The sequence below is a fragment of the Bufo gargarizans genome, chromosome 6 (assembly GCF_014858855.1).
Source record: "Bufo gargarizans isolate SCDJY-AF-19 chromosome 6, ASM1485885v1, whole genome shotgun sequence".
Taxonomy (NCBI): Eukaryota; Metazoa; Chordata; class Amphibia; order Anura; family Bufonidae; genus Bufo; species Bufo gargarizans.
In genome coordinates this window covers 236735030-236752231 of record NC_058085.1, presented here as the reverse complement: position 1 = coordinate 236752231, position 17202 = coordinate 236735030, and the positions used below count along the sequence as shown (strand labels likewise).

General features: G+C 43.1%; 1 protein-coding gene across 3 annotated transcripts in view; it reads left to right on the top strand.

Annotated features, from left to right (window-relative positions):
* LOC122941356 (zinc finger protein OZF-like) overlaps positions 1–12691 on the top strand; it is a 41448-nt gene extending 28757 nt beyond the window's left edge. For all 3 annotated transcript variants that reach the window (XM_044298538.1, XM_044298537.1, XM_044298539.1), the window contains exon 5: positions 10763–12691. In XM_044298538.1, coding sequence (XP_044154473.1) covers positions 10763–11862 — 1100 coding nt within the window. In that variant the 3' untranslated portion in view covers positions 11863–12691. The remainder of the gene's footprint in view (positions 1–10762) is intronic.
* The last annotated feature ends 4511 nt before the right edge of the window (positions 12692–17202 follow it).

Here is a 17202-nt window from a genome sequence, read left to right as displayed (position 1 = left end):
GGGAAAAAAGTAAAAATTGCTGATTTGCTGTATATGGTTACCTTGCTTCCCAAAAATATTGTATGAAAAGGATCAAAAAAATCTTATGTACCCCAAAATTCTACACATTTAAGCTACAGCTCACCCTAAAATAACCCATGTGCAGCTAGGAAATATAAAAAGTTATAGGTGGAAGAATATGATGATACAAAGAAAATAAAAATAAAATTCAAAGGTTATTTTAATGTAAATTTGGTACCATTGTAATCATAGTGACTCACAGAATATGGTTGTTATGCCACAGTTAAAACCAAAATCAAGAAAACTATGGTGCAAAAAAAATATGCTATGAGAACTAAAAATGTAAAAAAGATGGTTTTTGGACAATGGGGAGAAGAGAACGAAAAATGCAAAAATTAAAATTGTCCCATTCCTTAACCCCCTTCAGGACACAGCCTTATTTCACCTTAAAGGGGTTGTCCCACTTTGCTTTTTTAATCTTATCAGCAGTAGATGTCCTGATAACTTCCTGGTTCTCAGGCAGTTGAGTGAAGGCCACGCCTCCTCATGACTCACCCTGCGTGCTCGTTCATGTGTATGAGGTCATCCACATGGAGCCGTATGTGAGGTCCCGCCCCCCCCCCAGTATAATAAACATTGAGTGCGGCCCCCCCCCCCCCAGTATAATATACATTTAGTGCGCCCCCCCCCCCAGTATAATATACATTCAGTGCGGCCGCCCCCCCCCCAGTATAATATACATTCAGTGCGGCCACCCCCCCCCCCAGTATAATATACATTCAGTGCGGCCACCCCCCCCCCAGTATAATATACATTCAGTGCGGCCACCCCCCCCCCCAGTATAATATACATTCAGTGCGGCCACCCCCCCCAGTATAATATACATTCAGTGCGGCCACCCCCCCCCCAGTATAATATACATTCAGTGCGGACCCCCCCAGTATAATATACATTGGTGGCGCAGTGGGAAGTGCCAATGAGGGTTAAAAAAATAAATAAAAAATTAACTCACCTCCTCCAATTGTTCGCGCAGCTGCCGGTCTCCTGTTCTATCTTTAGGACCTGTGAAAGGACCTTTGGTGACATCACTGTGGTCATCACATGGTACATCATATGATCCATCACCATGGTAATGGACCATGTGATTAGCTCAGTGACGTCACCAAAGGTCCTTTCACAGGTCCTAAAGATAGAACAGGAGACCGGCAGCTGCGCGAACAATTGGAGGAGGTGAGTTAATTTTTTATTTATTTTTTTAACCCTCATTGGCACTTCCCACTGCGCCACCAATGTATATTATACTGGGGGGGTCCGCACTGAATGTATATTATACTGGGGGGGGGGTGGCCGCACTGAATGTATATTATACTGGGGGGGGTGGCCGCACTGAATGTATATTATACTGGGGGGGGGGGGTGGCCGCACTGAATGTATATTATACTGGGGGGGGGGGGGGTGGCCGCACTGAATGTATATTATACTGGGGGGGGGGGGGCGCACTGCGCCACCAATGTTAATACAAATGCAGGAGGTGGGTGCCGGAGTGAAATAGCCGGCACCCGACCTCTATGATAGGGGGCTGCGATCAGCGGCAGTTAACCCCTAAGGTCCCGCTCCCTGTCATAGAGGTCGGGTGCCGGCTATTTGATTCCGGCACCCGCCTGCTGTATTTGCGCATGCGCGGGCGTGCGCGTACTTGTAGGAATGGAGAGGCGGCCCGAGTACTTGTTCAGCCGTTGTGCGCAGGCGCGGCACAGCGATGCGGCCGGACGAAAGAGGCCGTATCCATGGGATACAGAAAACAACAAAGGAATCGCTTTACATGATTTTTTGAATGAAAGGTAGCTTTTGGATAATAACATGGATAGGAAGATATGTTGTGTGGGGGTAAATAGATTAGATAAAACCTATTTTATGAAGTGGGACAACCCCTTTAAGGACCAGGCCATTTTTTGAAAATCTGACCAGTGTCCCTTTAAGTGGTGGTAACTTTAAAACGCTTTTACTTAGCCAGGCCATTCTGAGATTGTTTTTAGTCACATATTGTACTTCATGACACTGGTAAAATGGAGTAAGAAAAATTTACTTTTATTTATAAAAAAAAATACCAAATTTGGCAAGTTTCAATTTCTCTACTTCTATATTACATAGTAATACCTACAAAAATAGTTATTACTTTACATTTCCCATATGTCTACTTCATGTTTGGATCATTTTGGGAATGACATTTTATTTTCGGTGGACGTTACAAGGGTTAGAAGTTTAGAAGTAAATATTGAAAGTTCTCAGAAATTTTCAAAAACCAACTTTTTAAGGACCAATTTTTTCAATTTTAATATTTTTTTCCAGTTACAAAGCAAGGGTTAACAGCCAAACAAAACTCAATATTTATGGCCCTGATTCTGTAGTTTACAGAAAAACCCCATATGTGGTCGTAAACTGCTGTACGGGCACACGGCAGGGCGCAGAAGTAAAGGAATGCCATACGGTTTTTGGAAGGCAGATTTTGCTGGACTGTTTTTTGACACCATGTCCCATTTAAAGCCCCCCTGATGCACCCCTAGAGTAGAAACTCCAAAAAAGTGACCCCATCTAAGAAACTACACCCCTCAAGGTATTCAAAACTGATTTTTACAAACGCCGTTGACCCTTTAGGTGTTCCACAAGAATGAATGGAAAATAGAGATACAATTTCAAAATTTCACTTTTTTGGCAGATTTTCCATTTTAATATTTTTTTTCCAGTACAAAGCAAGGGTTAATAGCCAAACAAAACTCAATATTTATGGCCCTGATTCTGTAATTTACAGAAACACCCCATATGTGGTTGTAAACTGCTGTACGGGCACACGGCAGGGCGCAGAAGGAAAGGAATGCCATACGGTTTTTAGAAGGGAGGTTTTGCTGGACCGGTTTTTTGACACCATGTCACATTTGAAGCCCCCCTGATGCACCCCTAGAGTAGAAACCTTAAAAAAGTGACCCCATTTTAGAAACTACGGGATAGGGTGGAAGTTTTGTTGGTACTAGTTTAGGGTACATATGATTTTTGGTTGCTCTATATTACACTTTTTGTGAGGCAAGGTAACAAGAAATAGCTGTTTTGGCACCGTGTTTATTTTTTTGTTATTTACAGCATTCATCTGACAGGTTAGATCATGTGGTATTTTTATAGAGCAGGTTGTCACGGACGCAGCGATACCTAATATGTATACAATTTTATTTATTTACGTAAGTTTTACACAATGATTTCATTTTTGAAACCCAAAAAATCATGTTTTAGTGTCTCCATAGTCTGAGAGCCATAGTTTTTTCAGTTTTTGGGCGATAATCTTGGGTAGGGTCTAATTTTTTGCGGGATGAGATGACGGTTTGATTGGCACTATTTTGGGGTGCATATGATTTTTTGATCGCTTGCTATTACACTTTTTGTGATGTAAGATGACAAAAAATTGCTTTTTTCCGTATGCCTCCCACAACGGCACCTCAGCAGGAGGGTACCCCCCCCCCCCCCCCCCCCCAGGGACAGGAAACAATGTAGAAAGCAGAAGTTTGAATGCCTCCTCCCCATTACCTTCTCCAGTCGTTTCCTGTCCCTTGGTATGAGTGGAAAGAGGGCAGGCTCCCTCCTGCCGAAGTTTCATGCGCCCAGCCTGCTGTGGCAGAGCGGCGGACACTGGGGGCGAGATACGGCTCCCACCGCATGCTTGTGGAGTAAGTCTCGTGAGATCTGGTCACGTGACCTCGGCTGGGCCATGTGACGCGCCGGCAGGTCATGTGACCAGGAAGCAATTCAAATTGGCGGCAGGAAGCTGAAAAAAGCTGCACAGTGTCTCCAGCAGAGCAGCAGTGGATCCCTCAGCATGTCTCTGCAGCAGGAGAAGCCTTCTGATGCCCCTAAGGCCCCCAGTCCGGTAAACCGCCTCCTCTGGAGTAGTTTTATTTTACGCTATCGCCTGTGTTTTTTTTTTGCCTCTTTTAATCCTGGTGACTGTTACCCCACTCCTTCCCCTACACTAAAAAGGAGCCCCTGCTCTTTTTTTGTACTTTCAGAATAGAGAAACCAGAAGGAGTGGGGAATCTTCACAGAAGAAAAAATGTGCTATTTGACAAAAAACATCTGGCAGCACATAGCAAAAAACCTATCTGCCAAAGATGTACGGACAAAATAATGGCTGAAGATTCCCCTTCTCTAGTGGAAAATTTACAATCCATTATAAGAGAAGAAGTGAGTTCAGCAGTGGAAGAAAAAATGGCATCCTTTTCCCAAAAACCTTCCACTTCTAAAATGGTCACGGAGCCCCAGATAAATGGGATATGGAGGACGACGATTTTAATGATTAGTCTGACTCGGGATCCTCCTCTGATGAGAGGAGGTCAGTGGTCCGTTATGCTCAGTAGAAGACACTGACGGCCTCTTGAAAGCAATAAGATTAACTCTAAATATTGAGGAATCCAGACAGTCACAGCCGGTCAGGATCAGATCTACAAAGGGCTGGGTGATAGGAAGAGGAGAGTATTCCCCATCCATGACCGGATCCGAAAACTTATACGGGATGAATGGAAGGACCCAGAGAAAAGGGCTGGTACATCAAAAGTCTTTAAAAGGAAATATCCCTTTAGCGAGGAAGATTCAGCTATTTGGGATAAAACGCCAAAGGTTGACGCCCCTGTTGCGCGAATTTTTAAAAAGGCAGCAATACCTTTTGAAGATGTTGGCTTTAGGATGCGATGGATAAAAAGTGTGAATCCGTACTTAAAAAAGCTTGGGAATCCAATACCGCTATGTTGAGACCTAGCATAGCAGTCACCTATATGGCTAGATCTCTGGCTCTCTCAGCTGGAGGAACACCTGGTCTCTGACACCCCCAGAGAGGATCTCCTGGCCTCCTTGCCGGTTTTGAAACAGGCCTCTAATTTCCTGGCAGACGTGTCTGCCGATCTGGTAAAGTTATCAGCTAGGTCGGCGGCTCATTTCTAATATGGCAAGGAGGTCAGTCTGGTTACGCTCTTGGTCAGGCGATACCGCTTCAAAAAATAAACTCTGCAGTATCCCTTGTGAAGAAGATCGTCTTTTCGGTTCTGTCTTAGACGACATGCTGGAAAAGGCCTCTGATAGAAAAAAGGGGTTTCCGCCAGAGTCCAGGTTCTTCCAACCGCATCGTTCCTTTCGCCCCCAAAGAAAGGGTAGACAGGACCGTAGGAAAAAGGATCCCTCTAGTTCTTGGCAGTCCTCAAAGGGGAGAGGTAGGAATTTCCTCTTTAGCCAGGATAAGTCTACAAAACAGTCCTCCCAATGACACCATGAGCCCAGTGGGGGGCAGATTGAAAGAGTTTGTCCCTTCCTGGGAAAAGATCTCAAACTCAGCCTGGGTCCTAGACGTAATCCGTCAGGGATACCAGCTGGAATTTTGCACTCTCCCCCCAGACAGATTTGTATTGAACAAAAGATTGAAGTCAGATCACAATCTTCTAGAGTCTCAGATTTCCCTTTTGTTAGAAAAAAGAGCGGTGGTTCCAGTTCCAGCAGACCAGGAAGGAAGGGGATTTTACTCCCCAATTTTTCTTGTAAAAAAAAAAAAACAATGGCTCCTTCAGAGCAATAATCAATCTAAAGCTCCTCAACAAGTATATAAAATACAAAAGGTTCAAAATGGAGACAGATCTACAGTGAACCTTTTAACTCAGGACTGCTCCATGGTAACATTCGACCTGGCGGACGCATATTACCACATTCCGATCCATCAGAAACATTAAAAATATCTGCGTTTCACCATTTTCAAGGGGGAGCGTCTTCTCCATCTCCAGTTTCAGGTGTTACCTTTTGGCCTGGCCTCAGCACCCAGAGTGTTCACGAAGATTATTGCAGAAATCTCAGCTTTTTTCCACCAGAAGGGGATAAACTTCATACCCTATTTGGACGATTTTCTCATTACAGCAGCCTCTCGGACTCAGCTGCAGCTACAGGTGAAGTTCGTCCTGGAGACCTTAAGATCCCTAGGTTGGAAACTAAATCTAGAAAAATCAAATCTATCACCCAGCTGAAAGATGATTTTTTTAGGTATTCTTCTGGGTTCCAGCCAAATGACCTCTTTTCTTCCAGAACAAAAGATCCGAGACATCAAGTCAAAGATTTCTGTCTTTTCACACCAGAGAAAGGTCACGTTCCGAAGGATTATGAGAATTCTGGGACTCATGACGTCGACGATTCCTGTGGTGAGATGGGCCCAGGCTCACGGGAGACCGCTTCAGGAATTCCTCTTAAAACAGTGGAACAAAAGCATCTTCTCCCTGGAAAAGGCACGTACCTTACCTCCAGGGGTCAAACTCTCCTTGCAGTGGTGGCTGAACGAAAGAAACCTAGTCAAGGGGGTCCCTTGGAGGCTCTCCAGTCAAATAGTGGTAGACGCAAGCGGGGCAGGCTGGGGAGCCCATTGTCAAGGTCAGTTGTTACAGGGGGTCTTGGGATGCAGAGACCCTTCCCCTTTCTTCAAACGGCAAAGAGCTTCTGACCGTGTTTCTGGCCCTAAAAGCCCTGGCTCCAGTCATCCGAGGACAAAACGTAAAAATCCTCTCCGACAACGCCACCACGGTGGTATATCTCAACAAGCAAGGGGGCACAAGAAGCAGTTACCTTTGTCAGATAGCATCTCGGATCTTTTCTTGGGCAGAGTCAAACATCTAGTCCATAACCGCGGTCCATCTAAAGGGGGGCGAGAATACACTGGGAGAATTCCCGAGCAGGAACAGAATTTGGCCAGGGGAGTGGAACCTCAAAAAAGCATTGTTCCAGAACATCTGCAGCAAATGGGGAGTCCCAAGAATAGACCTCTTTGCTTCCCAGAAGAACAAACAGGTGGACCTTTTCTATTCCCTCTCGGCGAAGGACCACCCGGTGAGAGTGGATGCCTTAGCGGGGCCATGGCCATTGGGTCTGCTCTATGCGTTTCCTCCTTTCCAGCTCATACCAAAGGTTGTGGCAAAGATATTAGAGGAACGAGCCCATGTCATCCTAGTGGCTCCATACTGGCCCAAAAGGCCTTGGTTCTCCCTCCTCCTGAGCCTCTCCAAGGGGGACTTCTGGACCCATCCTCAGTCTCCGGACCTCCTCCATCAGGGCCCAGCCTGGCATCCGGCAATCGGCCAACTAAAATTGACAGCTTGGAATTTGAGCGCTCCATTTTGAAGTCCAAGGGCTTCTCGGATGCAGTTATCTCCACCCTGCTCTCTAGCAGAAAGCAAGTAACTTCCAATATCTACTGGAGAACTTGGAAAACCTTCCTTTCATTTGCCAAGGAATCCTGGAATCCCACTCTTCCACCAGATATGAGGGTAATTCTAGACTTCCTTCAGAAGGGATTAGATAAAGGTCTTCATGTCAGTACAATTAAAGTCCAGATTTCAGCCCTTAGTGCCTTCTTGGATATGAGATTGGCAGATTTGGATGTCGTCAAGAGGTTAATAAAGGGAGCCAGCAGACTTCACGGTTCTGCCTTGGGACCTTAATTTGGTCCTTTCCATCCTTATGGACAATCCCTTTGAACCTCTTGAGTCAATCCCCCTTAGGTTGCTGTCTTTTAAATCCGCTTTTCTCATAGCTATCACCTCAGCCAGGAGAGTGGGGGAGATCCACGCTCTTTCATGCAGACCTCCATACCTAGCCATCCTTAACAATAGGATTATATTGAGACATGAACCCTCCTTCTTACCAAAGATTTTCTCAAAATTCCACTGCTAACAGGAGATTTCCTTACCCACCTTCTGCGCAGGGGTGAAATCTTCAAAAGAAAGACGTTTTCACCATCTGGATGTACGCAGATGTATACTTGGCTATCTGGAAGCCACAAAAGTACTGCGAAAATCCGACCGTCTTCTGGTCCATTATGCAGGCCAAAATAGGGGGCAGGCAGCATCAAAAATTACTATAGCCCGCTGGATAAGAATGACCATTGCAATGGCCTATACAGTTAAGGGTCTTACTCCTCCAGAGGGTTTAAAAGCTCATTCAACCAGAGCGATTTCCACCTCCTGGGCAGAATCTGCCTCCGCCTCCTTGTCTCAGATCTGCCAGGCCGCTACATGGGCAAATCCTTCCACCTTTTTTAACCACTATAGGTTGGACGTTCAGTCCAATTCGGATTTGTCGTTCGGACGTAAAGTCCTGTCAGCGGCAGTCCCCCCATAATGGATTCCTTTGTTATTCCTCCTGCTGAAGTGCCGTTGTGGGAGGTGTACGGAAAAGATGATAATTACTCTTACCGGTAATTGGATTTTCCGTATAGCCTCCACAACAGCACTGTGTTTTTCCCACCCATTAATTGCTTATATTCTTTTGTCTATTATAACTTGATTTATATCTCCCTACAAATAAAAGGTTACTTCTTCAGCATCATCCTGGTTCCTTTGGTACTTACTGGAGAAGGTAATGGGGAGGAGGCATTTAAACTTCTGCTTTCTATGTCGTTTCCTGTCCCTGGGGGCGGGGTACCCTCCTGCTGAAGTGCCGTTGTGAAGGCTATATTGAAAATCCAATTACTGGTAAGAGTAATTATCATCTTTTACACTTTTTTTTTTTTTTTTTTTTTACGGTGTTCACCTGAGGGGTTAGGTCATTTGATATTTGTATAGAGCCAGTCGATACGGACGCGGCGATACCTAATCTGTATACTTTTTTATTTATTTATGTAAGTTTTACACAATGATTTCATTTTTGAAACAAAAAAAATCATGTTTTAGTCTCTCCATAGTTTGAGAGCCATAGTTTTTTCAGTGTTTGAGCGATTATCTTGGGTAGGGTATGATTTTTGCGGGATGAGATGATGGTTTGATTGGCACTATTTTGGGGTGCATATGACTTTTTGATTGCTTGCTATTAAACTTTTTGTGATGTAAGATGACAAAAAATTGCTTTTTTTACACCGTTTTTTTATAACGGTGTTCACCTGAGGGGTTAGGCCATGTGATATTTTTATAGAGCCGGTCGATACGGACACGGCGATACCTAATATGTATACTTTTTTAAATTTACTTAAGTTTTACACAATAACAGCTTTTTTAAAACAAAACAAATGATGTTTTAGTGTCTCTATATTCTGAGCCATAGCTTTTATTTTTTGGGCGATTGACTTAGGTATGGTGTCATTTTTTGCGGGATGAGGTGACGGTTAGATTGGTACTATTTTGGTGGGCATACGCCTTTTTGATCACTTACTGTTGTACTTTTTGTGATGTAAGGTGACAAAAAAATTGTTTTATTTTTTACGGTGTTCATCTGAGGGGTTAGGTCATGTGATATGTTTATAGAGCCAGTCGATACAGACGCGGCGATACCTAATATGTCTACTATATTCCCCCCCCCCCCCCCTATTTATTACCAATTTTTTTTTTACTTTATTTGGGGAAAATGATGTTTTTGTTTATTTTTAATTGAAACTTTTAATTTTTGGGGGGGAAAACTTTATTTTTTCAACTTTTTGTTTACTTTTTTTTGTCCCACTTTGGGATTTCAACTTTTGGGGGTCTAATCCCTTTTACAATGCATTCCAATACTTCTGTATTGGAATGCATTGGCTGTATGAGTAATACTGTGTGTATTACTCATACAGCTTCCGGCCTGTGAGATCCAGGGGGCTGCCTTCCATGCCATCGGGTCCCCCCTAAAGCCGCATGGGGCCCCGATGGGGCCTTGAGCAGGCGGTGATCGGAAATACACAGGACGTACCCGTACGCCCTGTGTCCTGAACAGGTTAAAGTGTTATAACTCACTGCCTCATAAAAAAAAAAAGGTTTATTGTGCAAAAGTAGAGAGACAAAAATAAATGTAGAAATTAAGGGGTTTTCCAACATTTTAATACTGATGAGCGCCGGTGAGCACCGATGCCTTCTCAATACAGCTGATCGGCGGGGTTCCTATGTGTCTGATTCCCATCAATCAAATACTGATGCCCTATCCAAAGGTTAGGTCATCAGTATTAAAATGTTGGAAAACCCTTTTAACATATTATTTATACCGTATAGTAAATGCGCTCTAAATAAATTCCAAAAACAATGGCAGAATTGCATTTTTTTTTCTTCTGCACCCAAAGAAATAATGTTATTTAATACAGTATATTGGTTCTCTTCATAAATTATTATTTTAAATGATGTTGATGTAAATCGGAAGGCCCCTTCTGGATGCCGCATGGGAGGCCAGACTGACGTTTGCACAGTTGGCGGTTTAAAGCTGCAACCGCACCAAGCAAGCACCAAGAAGTGTCCTCCTTGGATGGATGCCGCTGAAAGCCGCAGCAGGTGTCCTATCGTGGTCCAGCTCCATTCAGTGGGGCTAAACTGCTAGCATGTCTGTGGCATTCAAAGTGAAAACCAGCCTCTGCAAAATCTGCCATGTGATCATTCCCTAAACCTTAATTTTTGTCTAGTTATGTTGCAACAGTTTCTTTTATACTACCTCCCTACTGGAGTAACATTACAACCGTTTAAAGGTTGCAGTTGATAAATCTGGCATACACCTAATTAACTTACCTAACTATAGCCATTTGTCAAAAGTAGTGGTGTGAGACAAAATACTTTTTCCTGACATAGTTCTTGCACAAAGAGAATGTTAAATCCTCTGCAATACATTTATGAATTTTTATTGCGTTTTATATTATGGCTCCTGGAAAACATACAGTTAAAACGTTTTAATCTTTCTCCCGCTCGCAGATTTACATTTATGCCTACTGCAATCCTGCCATATTTCTGTTTTTTCTATGTAATTTCTTTAGATGAGCATGATGATATCCCAGAGCAGCACTCAAGTCTATATCATTACACTGAAGATGATGACCTCAGACATCTACCATCTGATCCCTCTAATCTTGAGAACTTGAATATTATTACATGTAGCATTGATGATGACAAAGTATATGCTTGCTCTGAATGCGGAAAAAGATTCAAGCAGAAATCACACCTTCTCCGACATCAATTAATTCACACTGGAGAAAAGCCATTTTCTTGTCCTGATTGCGGAAAATGTTTTCCACAGAAAGCCAAACTCATTTTGCATCAGAGAACTCATACCGGGGAGAAGCCTTTCCCTTGTCCTGTGTGCGGGAAACGTTTCACAATTAAATCAAATCTTGATGCCCATCAGATCGTCCACACGGGGGAGAAGCCGTTCCCTTGTTTGGAGTGTGGAAAATGCTTTACAAAAAAATCCAATCTTATTAGTCACCAGAGAATTCACACTGGCGAGCAGCCATTTTCATGTTCGGAATGTGGGAAAAGTTTTACCCAAAAAACTGCTCTTCTCAAACACCAGAGAATCCACACGGGTGAGCTGCCTTTCTTCTGTTCTCATTGCGGGAAATATTTCAGAAATAAATCAAATCTTGATAATCATCTAAAGGTCCACACTGGCGAGCATCCTTATTCATGTTCTGAATGTGGAAAAGGCTTTGTCCAAAGAGCTAAACTTGTCCAGCATCTGAGAGTCCACACAGGGGAAAAGCCATTTACTTGTTTGGTGTGCGGAAAGTGTTTCACAATGAAATCGAGCCTCGATGTGCATCAGGAGGTTCACAATGGTCAAGACACGTTGTCTTGTCCTGACTGCGGGAAATATTTTAAACGCAAGTCTAATCTTATAATACACCAGAGAATGCACACAGGCGAAGAGCTCTTCTCATGTATGGCATGTGGAAAGGGTTTTACACGTAAAGAAACTCTCGCTAAACATCAGCGGACTCACACGGGGGAGAGACCATTTCCTTGCACCGAATGTGGACGATGCTTCACTCAGAAGTCTCATCTCATTAAACATCAGCAGCTTCACATATATCCCAACACTGTTGGCGAGTCTAGTGAGTCTGCAAGCGAGAAATAGTTTCTTCAGAAATTCCTTTACTTTCTCGACACCACAGAAACAAACGCACACACAGAAATCAGACTAAGGCCTCTTTCCAACGAGCATATTGAAATCCGTCAGTACTGGTTCTGGATTATGCACGGATTCCTGATGATATACACATGTCTATATACATATTTACATGCGTATGCTTTCCCTCCCTGTATTTTTGAAGCCCTCCCACAGACTGTAATAGATGTATTTGGAAACAAATACGCACAAAACTCAGATATGCTGCAGATTTCAAATACTGATGGAAATTATACACCCATGTGAATAGCCCAGTCTATATACTAATTGCAAATACGCTTGTGTGAAAGTGGCCATAGACTGATTTTTCATTTCTTAGTGGACCTCATGATGGTATTTTCTTACAAAAGCAAGTTTAAAAGCTTCTGTTGTTAGGGTGAATTCACTTTTAGTTCTACTGTCCCATTCATTTGGCAGACACAACCCACTTCGGATGTACAGTATGAAACGGATTTTCAGTTGCAGACATTTCAGTCATGTGAAAATACATGTAAAAGGGTGCTACCACACTACATATTTTTGACTTGGCTTTTGAGTGAAATTCTTGCAAGTATTTTTGGGGTGGTGTTTTTTTATGACTTTTTTTCTATCGAGAAGTCACAGGGTAAGGGCTCATACATACGACCGTTTGTATTTTGCCGTTTGCAAAAAATACTTCCGTGTGCATTCCGTATTTTGCCAAACGGAACAGCTGGCCCCTAATAGAACAGTGCTATACTTGTCCTTAATGCGGACAATAATAAGACATGTTCTATCTCTTTGCGGAACGGACATACAGAGACAGAATGCACAGGGAGTAACTTCAGGTTTTTTTTTTGCGGACCCATTGAAATGAATGGTTCTGTATATAAAAAACAAACGAACGGACACGGAAAGAAAATACATTCGTGTGCATGAGCCCTAACTGAAACACCCAGAGCATTCTACGATTATAAAAAATAGCCATAAAATCTGAAAATGCTAGGAAACAGTCAATGGTACAGTTAAAATGGTACTACAAAAAAAGTGTGTGTAGGGTGCTTTACAATATCCTGTTGACCTGCATGGTCATGGTGTTTTTTGCCCCTAAAAAACTAAACTTAAATATGTAGCTTTAATCCACCCCAAAAAATTACTCCAGGTAAAAAAAATGCAAATTCAGCTTTTGGCTAATGTAATAGACCCCAATTTTTTTTTTTTTTATATATACACATGAATGATGCTATTAGGGCGGATGCACATGTTTTGATGCAGATTTGGTGCAGAAGTGCATGCAGAGTTGGATTTTATCCTTTTAAAACTAAATCTGCATCAAAATCAACATGTAATGCGTGCAGATGTTGTGGCAGATTTGTCTGTGGAGTCCACGTGTGCCATCTTCTACTATTCATCTCTAGGCACATCAGAGGTTTGAGTTGGCTATAACAGCAGTGTTGTAAAAAAGTTAGAAGTAGGTATAGGAAATAAACATCAAACTGATAACAAATCACATCATTTTACAATAATAGCTACCCCTTTCTGCAAGCACCAGTCTTTGATAATGTTGGTTCTCTCTACGAGGCATCATATCTAGCTGCCAGTTAGAAGTACACTCGTTGACAAAAATAAATAAAGCAGAACTAGAAATGTGGGATTGCTACCAATGTTGGCATGCAGATATGTAAATGATTACAGCGTGGTCTGATTAGACACTGGGTCTTGCCAAATATTGTAAGAACTTACATATATCATCATTACATTCGCAAAATGAAAGATTCATATGATTGCAGCAACTCCTTTTTGGTGCATTCTTTTTTTTGTTGTAAATTAGTGTATTAACATGGCCGCCTTCTTTGTGCACCTGCCCACTGACATCTGTGTAGGTGGGGGTAACTGACAGAGTTGTCTCGAGTGCTGAACTAAAAGGAAAATGTCATGGAGATAGCAGAGAAGATTCAGCTCACCTGTGGCTGTGCGGAATACCTGCAGCAAGTCCAGCTTCTATAAAACCAGCGTATTCTTTATCCGTCCATTGTGTATACGTGTCTGTACCAGCGGATTTCCTGGAGCCAATAAAGAATACGCTGGTTTTATGGAAGCTGGAATCTCCTCTCTTTTTGTAGAAGGATCACATATAAACAATGTGATGGTTGAGTTTTCTTTATTTGTTTCTTAAAGGGGTTGTGCAGTGTCTGGATATTGACATCCTATCCTCTGGATAGATAATCAATATCAGGTTGGCGAGGTCCAACTACTTGCACCCCAGCTGATTGAAGAGGACACGGTGCTTGTGTGAGTGCAGTGTCCTCTTTAGTGTTTACCTGCACGCTGTCTCTGTTGTAACGGTGGTGCAGTATAATTACATCTTCCACTCACCTAAATGGGAGAGGAAGGTGTCATTACACTGCCTCTACAAGCGAGACAGCGTGCAGGTAAACACTGAAGAAGACCCACTGTTCGCATGACTGCCTTTTCAACCAGTTGATTGGCAGGGGTGCAAGGAGTTAGATCGGTTATAAGTATCCTGATTCTGCAGAACCGTTAAAAAATTTTTTACATGAGAAAGAAAAAAAAAAAAAAACGTGTGAGCCAATAGGCAGATGTTATTGTGCTTACCTTCCAGTTCCTGAACTGCAGGAGACACAGGCGTCTTATGGCCATGTAGTAACGTATGTGAGGGTGGGCAGAAGCTGCAGAACTACTTGAAACTGCAGAATTATTTTGAAGTGATCTTTGGTGCAGAAGTGACAACTGAGAAAACGTAGTAGTGATTATTTTTTTCTTATTGTGACCCACTGCAGTGCCTTTCAGAACTAGACTAGCTGATCCCTGAAGCTTAGGTAATGTTATTGAAATCTGTGCCTAAGGAAGGGGCTAGGACAGCCCAGAAATGTTTCACATTAGTTAACTTTAAACAGTTCACCATCCTGCACCGGATGATCATCTTGCTTATTCTTGCAACAAAGACCTGCACTTTTTGTGAGCTGTGTGACATGTGAAATTTCACCTTTGGTACAGTACCTGCAAATGTTAACACTTCTCTTGGAACAATTATTGTACATATATAAATACTGTGATATTAGAGATTGACTTATGCCATGTTATTTATGTCCTACCCATTTCTATTATAGAAACTATTGATTAAAGATGGTTTGAAAAAAGGACTTGTTATGTGCCTAGGGTAAACTTCTCTGAAGTATAGTCCGAGTAAAAAAAAAAAAAGTGGCAGGAGAATGTTGTGATGAGTGGTAAAGTTGGTGGCAAGCTTCTAGCCTTCACAGCCTTTAAAAATTTATTTCAGGGACTTAGGATATGTTTTCTAGATCCAAGCTGCTAATGTCCATAGCCATTTAGGTAAAAAAAATTATGTACTAATGAGATTTAGAAACTATAATTTAGATATTTTTAAATTCTATTTCAACCTGTTCACAAGCAGGTCATTTTTGTCTTTGCATTTTTGTTATTTCCTATCGTCTTCCAGAACATCACCTACGCTGAGATTACCCTCCTCCATCGAGGTGGAACAAGAAGAATACATTTGACCCTCCTCTGGTTCCTCCTCTGTTTTCTTGTCCAGCACCACAGCAGTTGCTGTGAGTCTGTTCCTGTGGAGGCAGACAGGGGAATTAGGGGACCAGGGTAGTCCTTGGAATGCTTAGTCATACTCTTTCAACCAATGTTTTCTGCCCCAGGGAAGACAATCAGCATGTATAGGTGTACGTGATCTGCAAGGACGGATTCATACCCAAATCGTTTGAGAGTGCCCTCCATATGGATGAGTGGGCCCAGAGAATGCCACAAAAACATTCCCCAGACCATAACTTTGCCATCACCAGCTTGTGTTCTTCCAGCAATGGGTTCAAAGTATTTGTTCTCTGATTTCTCTCACCTGACACTCCAACGTCCATCTGTTCGATGAAGCAGAAAATGTGACTCATTGGAGAAGGCAACCATTTGCCAATAAGCAGAGGTCCAATTCCGATACTGCTGCAAAAATTGAAGCGTTTCTGCCAATGCAACTTTGTTAGCAGAGCCGCAGTGACCTTCTGTCTGATTCAGAGCCCCAAATGCAGTAGGGTTCACTAAACTGTTTTAACCCCTTGGGGACACAGCCATTTTTCATCTTAAGCACCAGGCTGTTTTTCACAAATCTGATATGTGTCACTTTATATGGTAATAATTTTGGAACGCTTTTACTTACTCCAAGCGATTCTGAGATTGTTTTCTTGTGACACCTTGTACTTCACCTTTATGTATAAAAAGTCCTAGATGTGGGGCGTGGCTTGGCTGCTGAGCGGTATGGCTGCCTGATTTCTCAGATCCGGCACATAGCGTATTAAAAAGCGTAGTCCATCGTCTCAATCGAGCCACAGCTCTGCCAAAATACTCTGGAAGACCCTTACAAGATGCCTAGAGGGAAAATAATTCCGCCAAAGCAAGGAAAGTTGGAGTTTTACTTCGACAAAGAAGCTGAAAGCGCGGACCTCGGTGCACAGCCATCTCCATATATCTCTCCCACTAAGGCTCTCTCTTCTAACAGAGGCCTTGGCTCATCGCCATTAGCGGACTCCCCTACCTCAGCTTAACAGGAAACAGCAGTCTTCTCACCACCTGACAGAGCCCGAACATCCCCAGCTTACCTCCATCTCCACCCAGTGGCTGTCGAGCGGAACAGAGGCCGCGGTGCCAAGAGGAGGAAACACAAAAGGTAGGCCCAGCTTCTGAGCAACACTCAGCAAGCCACCTAGCAGGTGTACTCCACAGCCTTTCTATATCTGACCAGTCTGCATCTGGCAACCTAATGAAGGATATGCTGGTTGCCTTTAGCTCTACAAGGACTTATCCACATTACTTACCCCTCTCCGCTCCTCCATTACGGCGGTTGAGACTCGGATCTCCCATGTTGAAAACAAGATCTAGGCTCTAGGCGCAATAACATTAAATTTTGAGGGATTCCTGAAGATATAAGTCCAGCTGCGTTGACACCATACTTGCAGGCTCTTTTGAAACAGCTTCTTCCCACTAGCTCAGTTATGGACTTCACTATAGACAGGGCCCATAGAATGCCACGACCCAGGCATCTCCCAGAAACAGCTCCCCGTGACACCTTGGCGCGTATCCTTTTTTATCACATAAAAGAAGCTACTCTGGCTGCAGCGAGACAAATGCCTGAACTGCCTGCACCTTACCAAACAGTGAAAGTATACGCAGACCTCTCAGCGGCCATCCTGCGTCAACGCTGGGCCCTTGCCCCAATCACTATAGCCCTCAGAGATCACAGCATGGCCTGCAAATGGGGGTTCCCAGTAAAGATCCTACTCACTTGGAGTG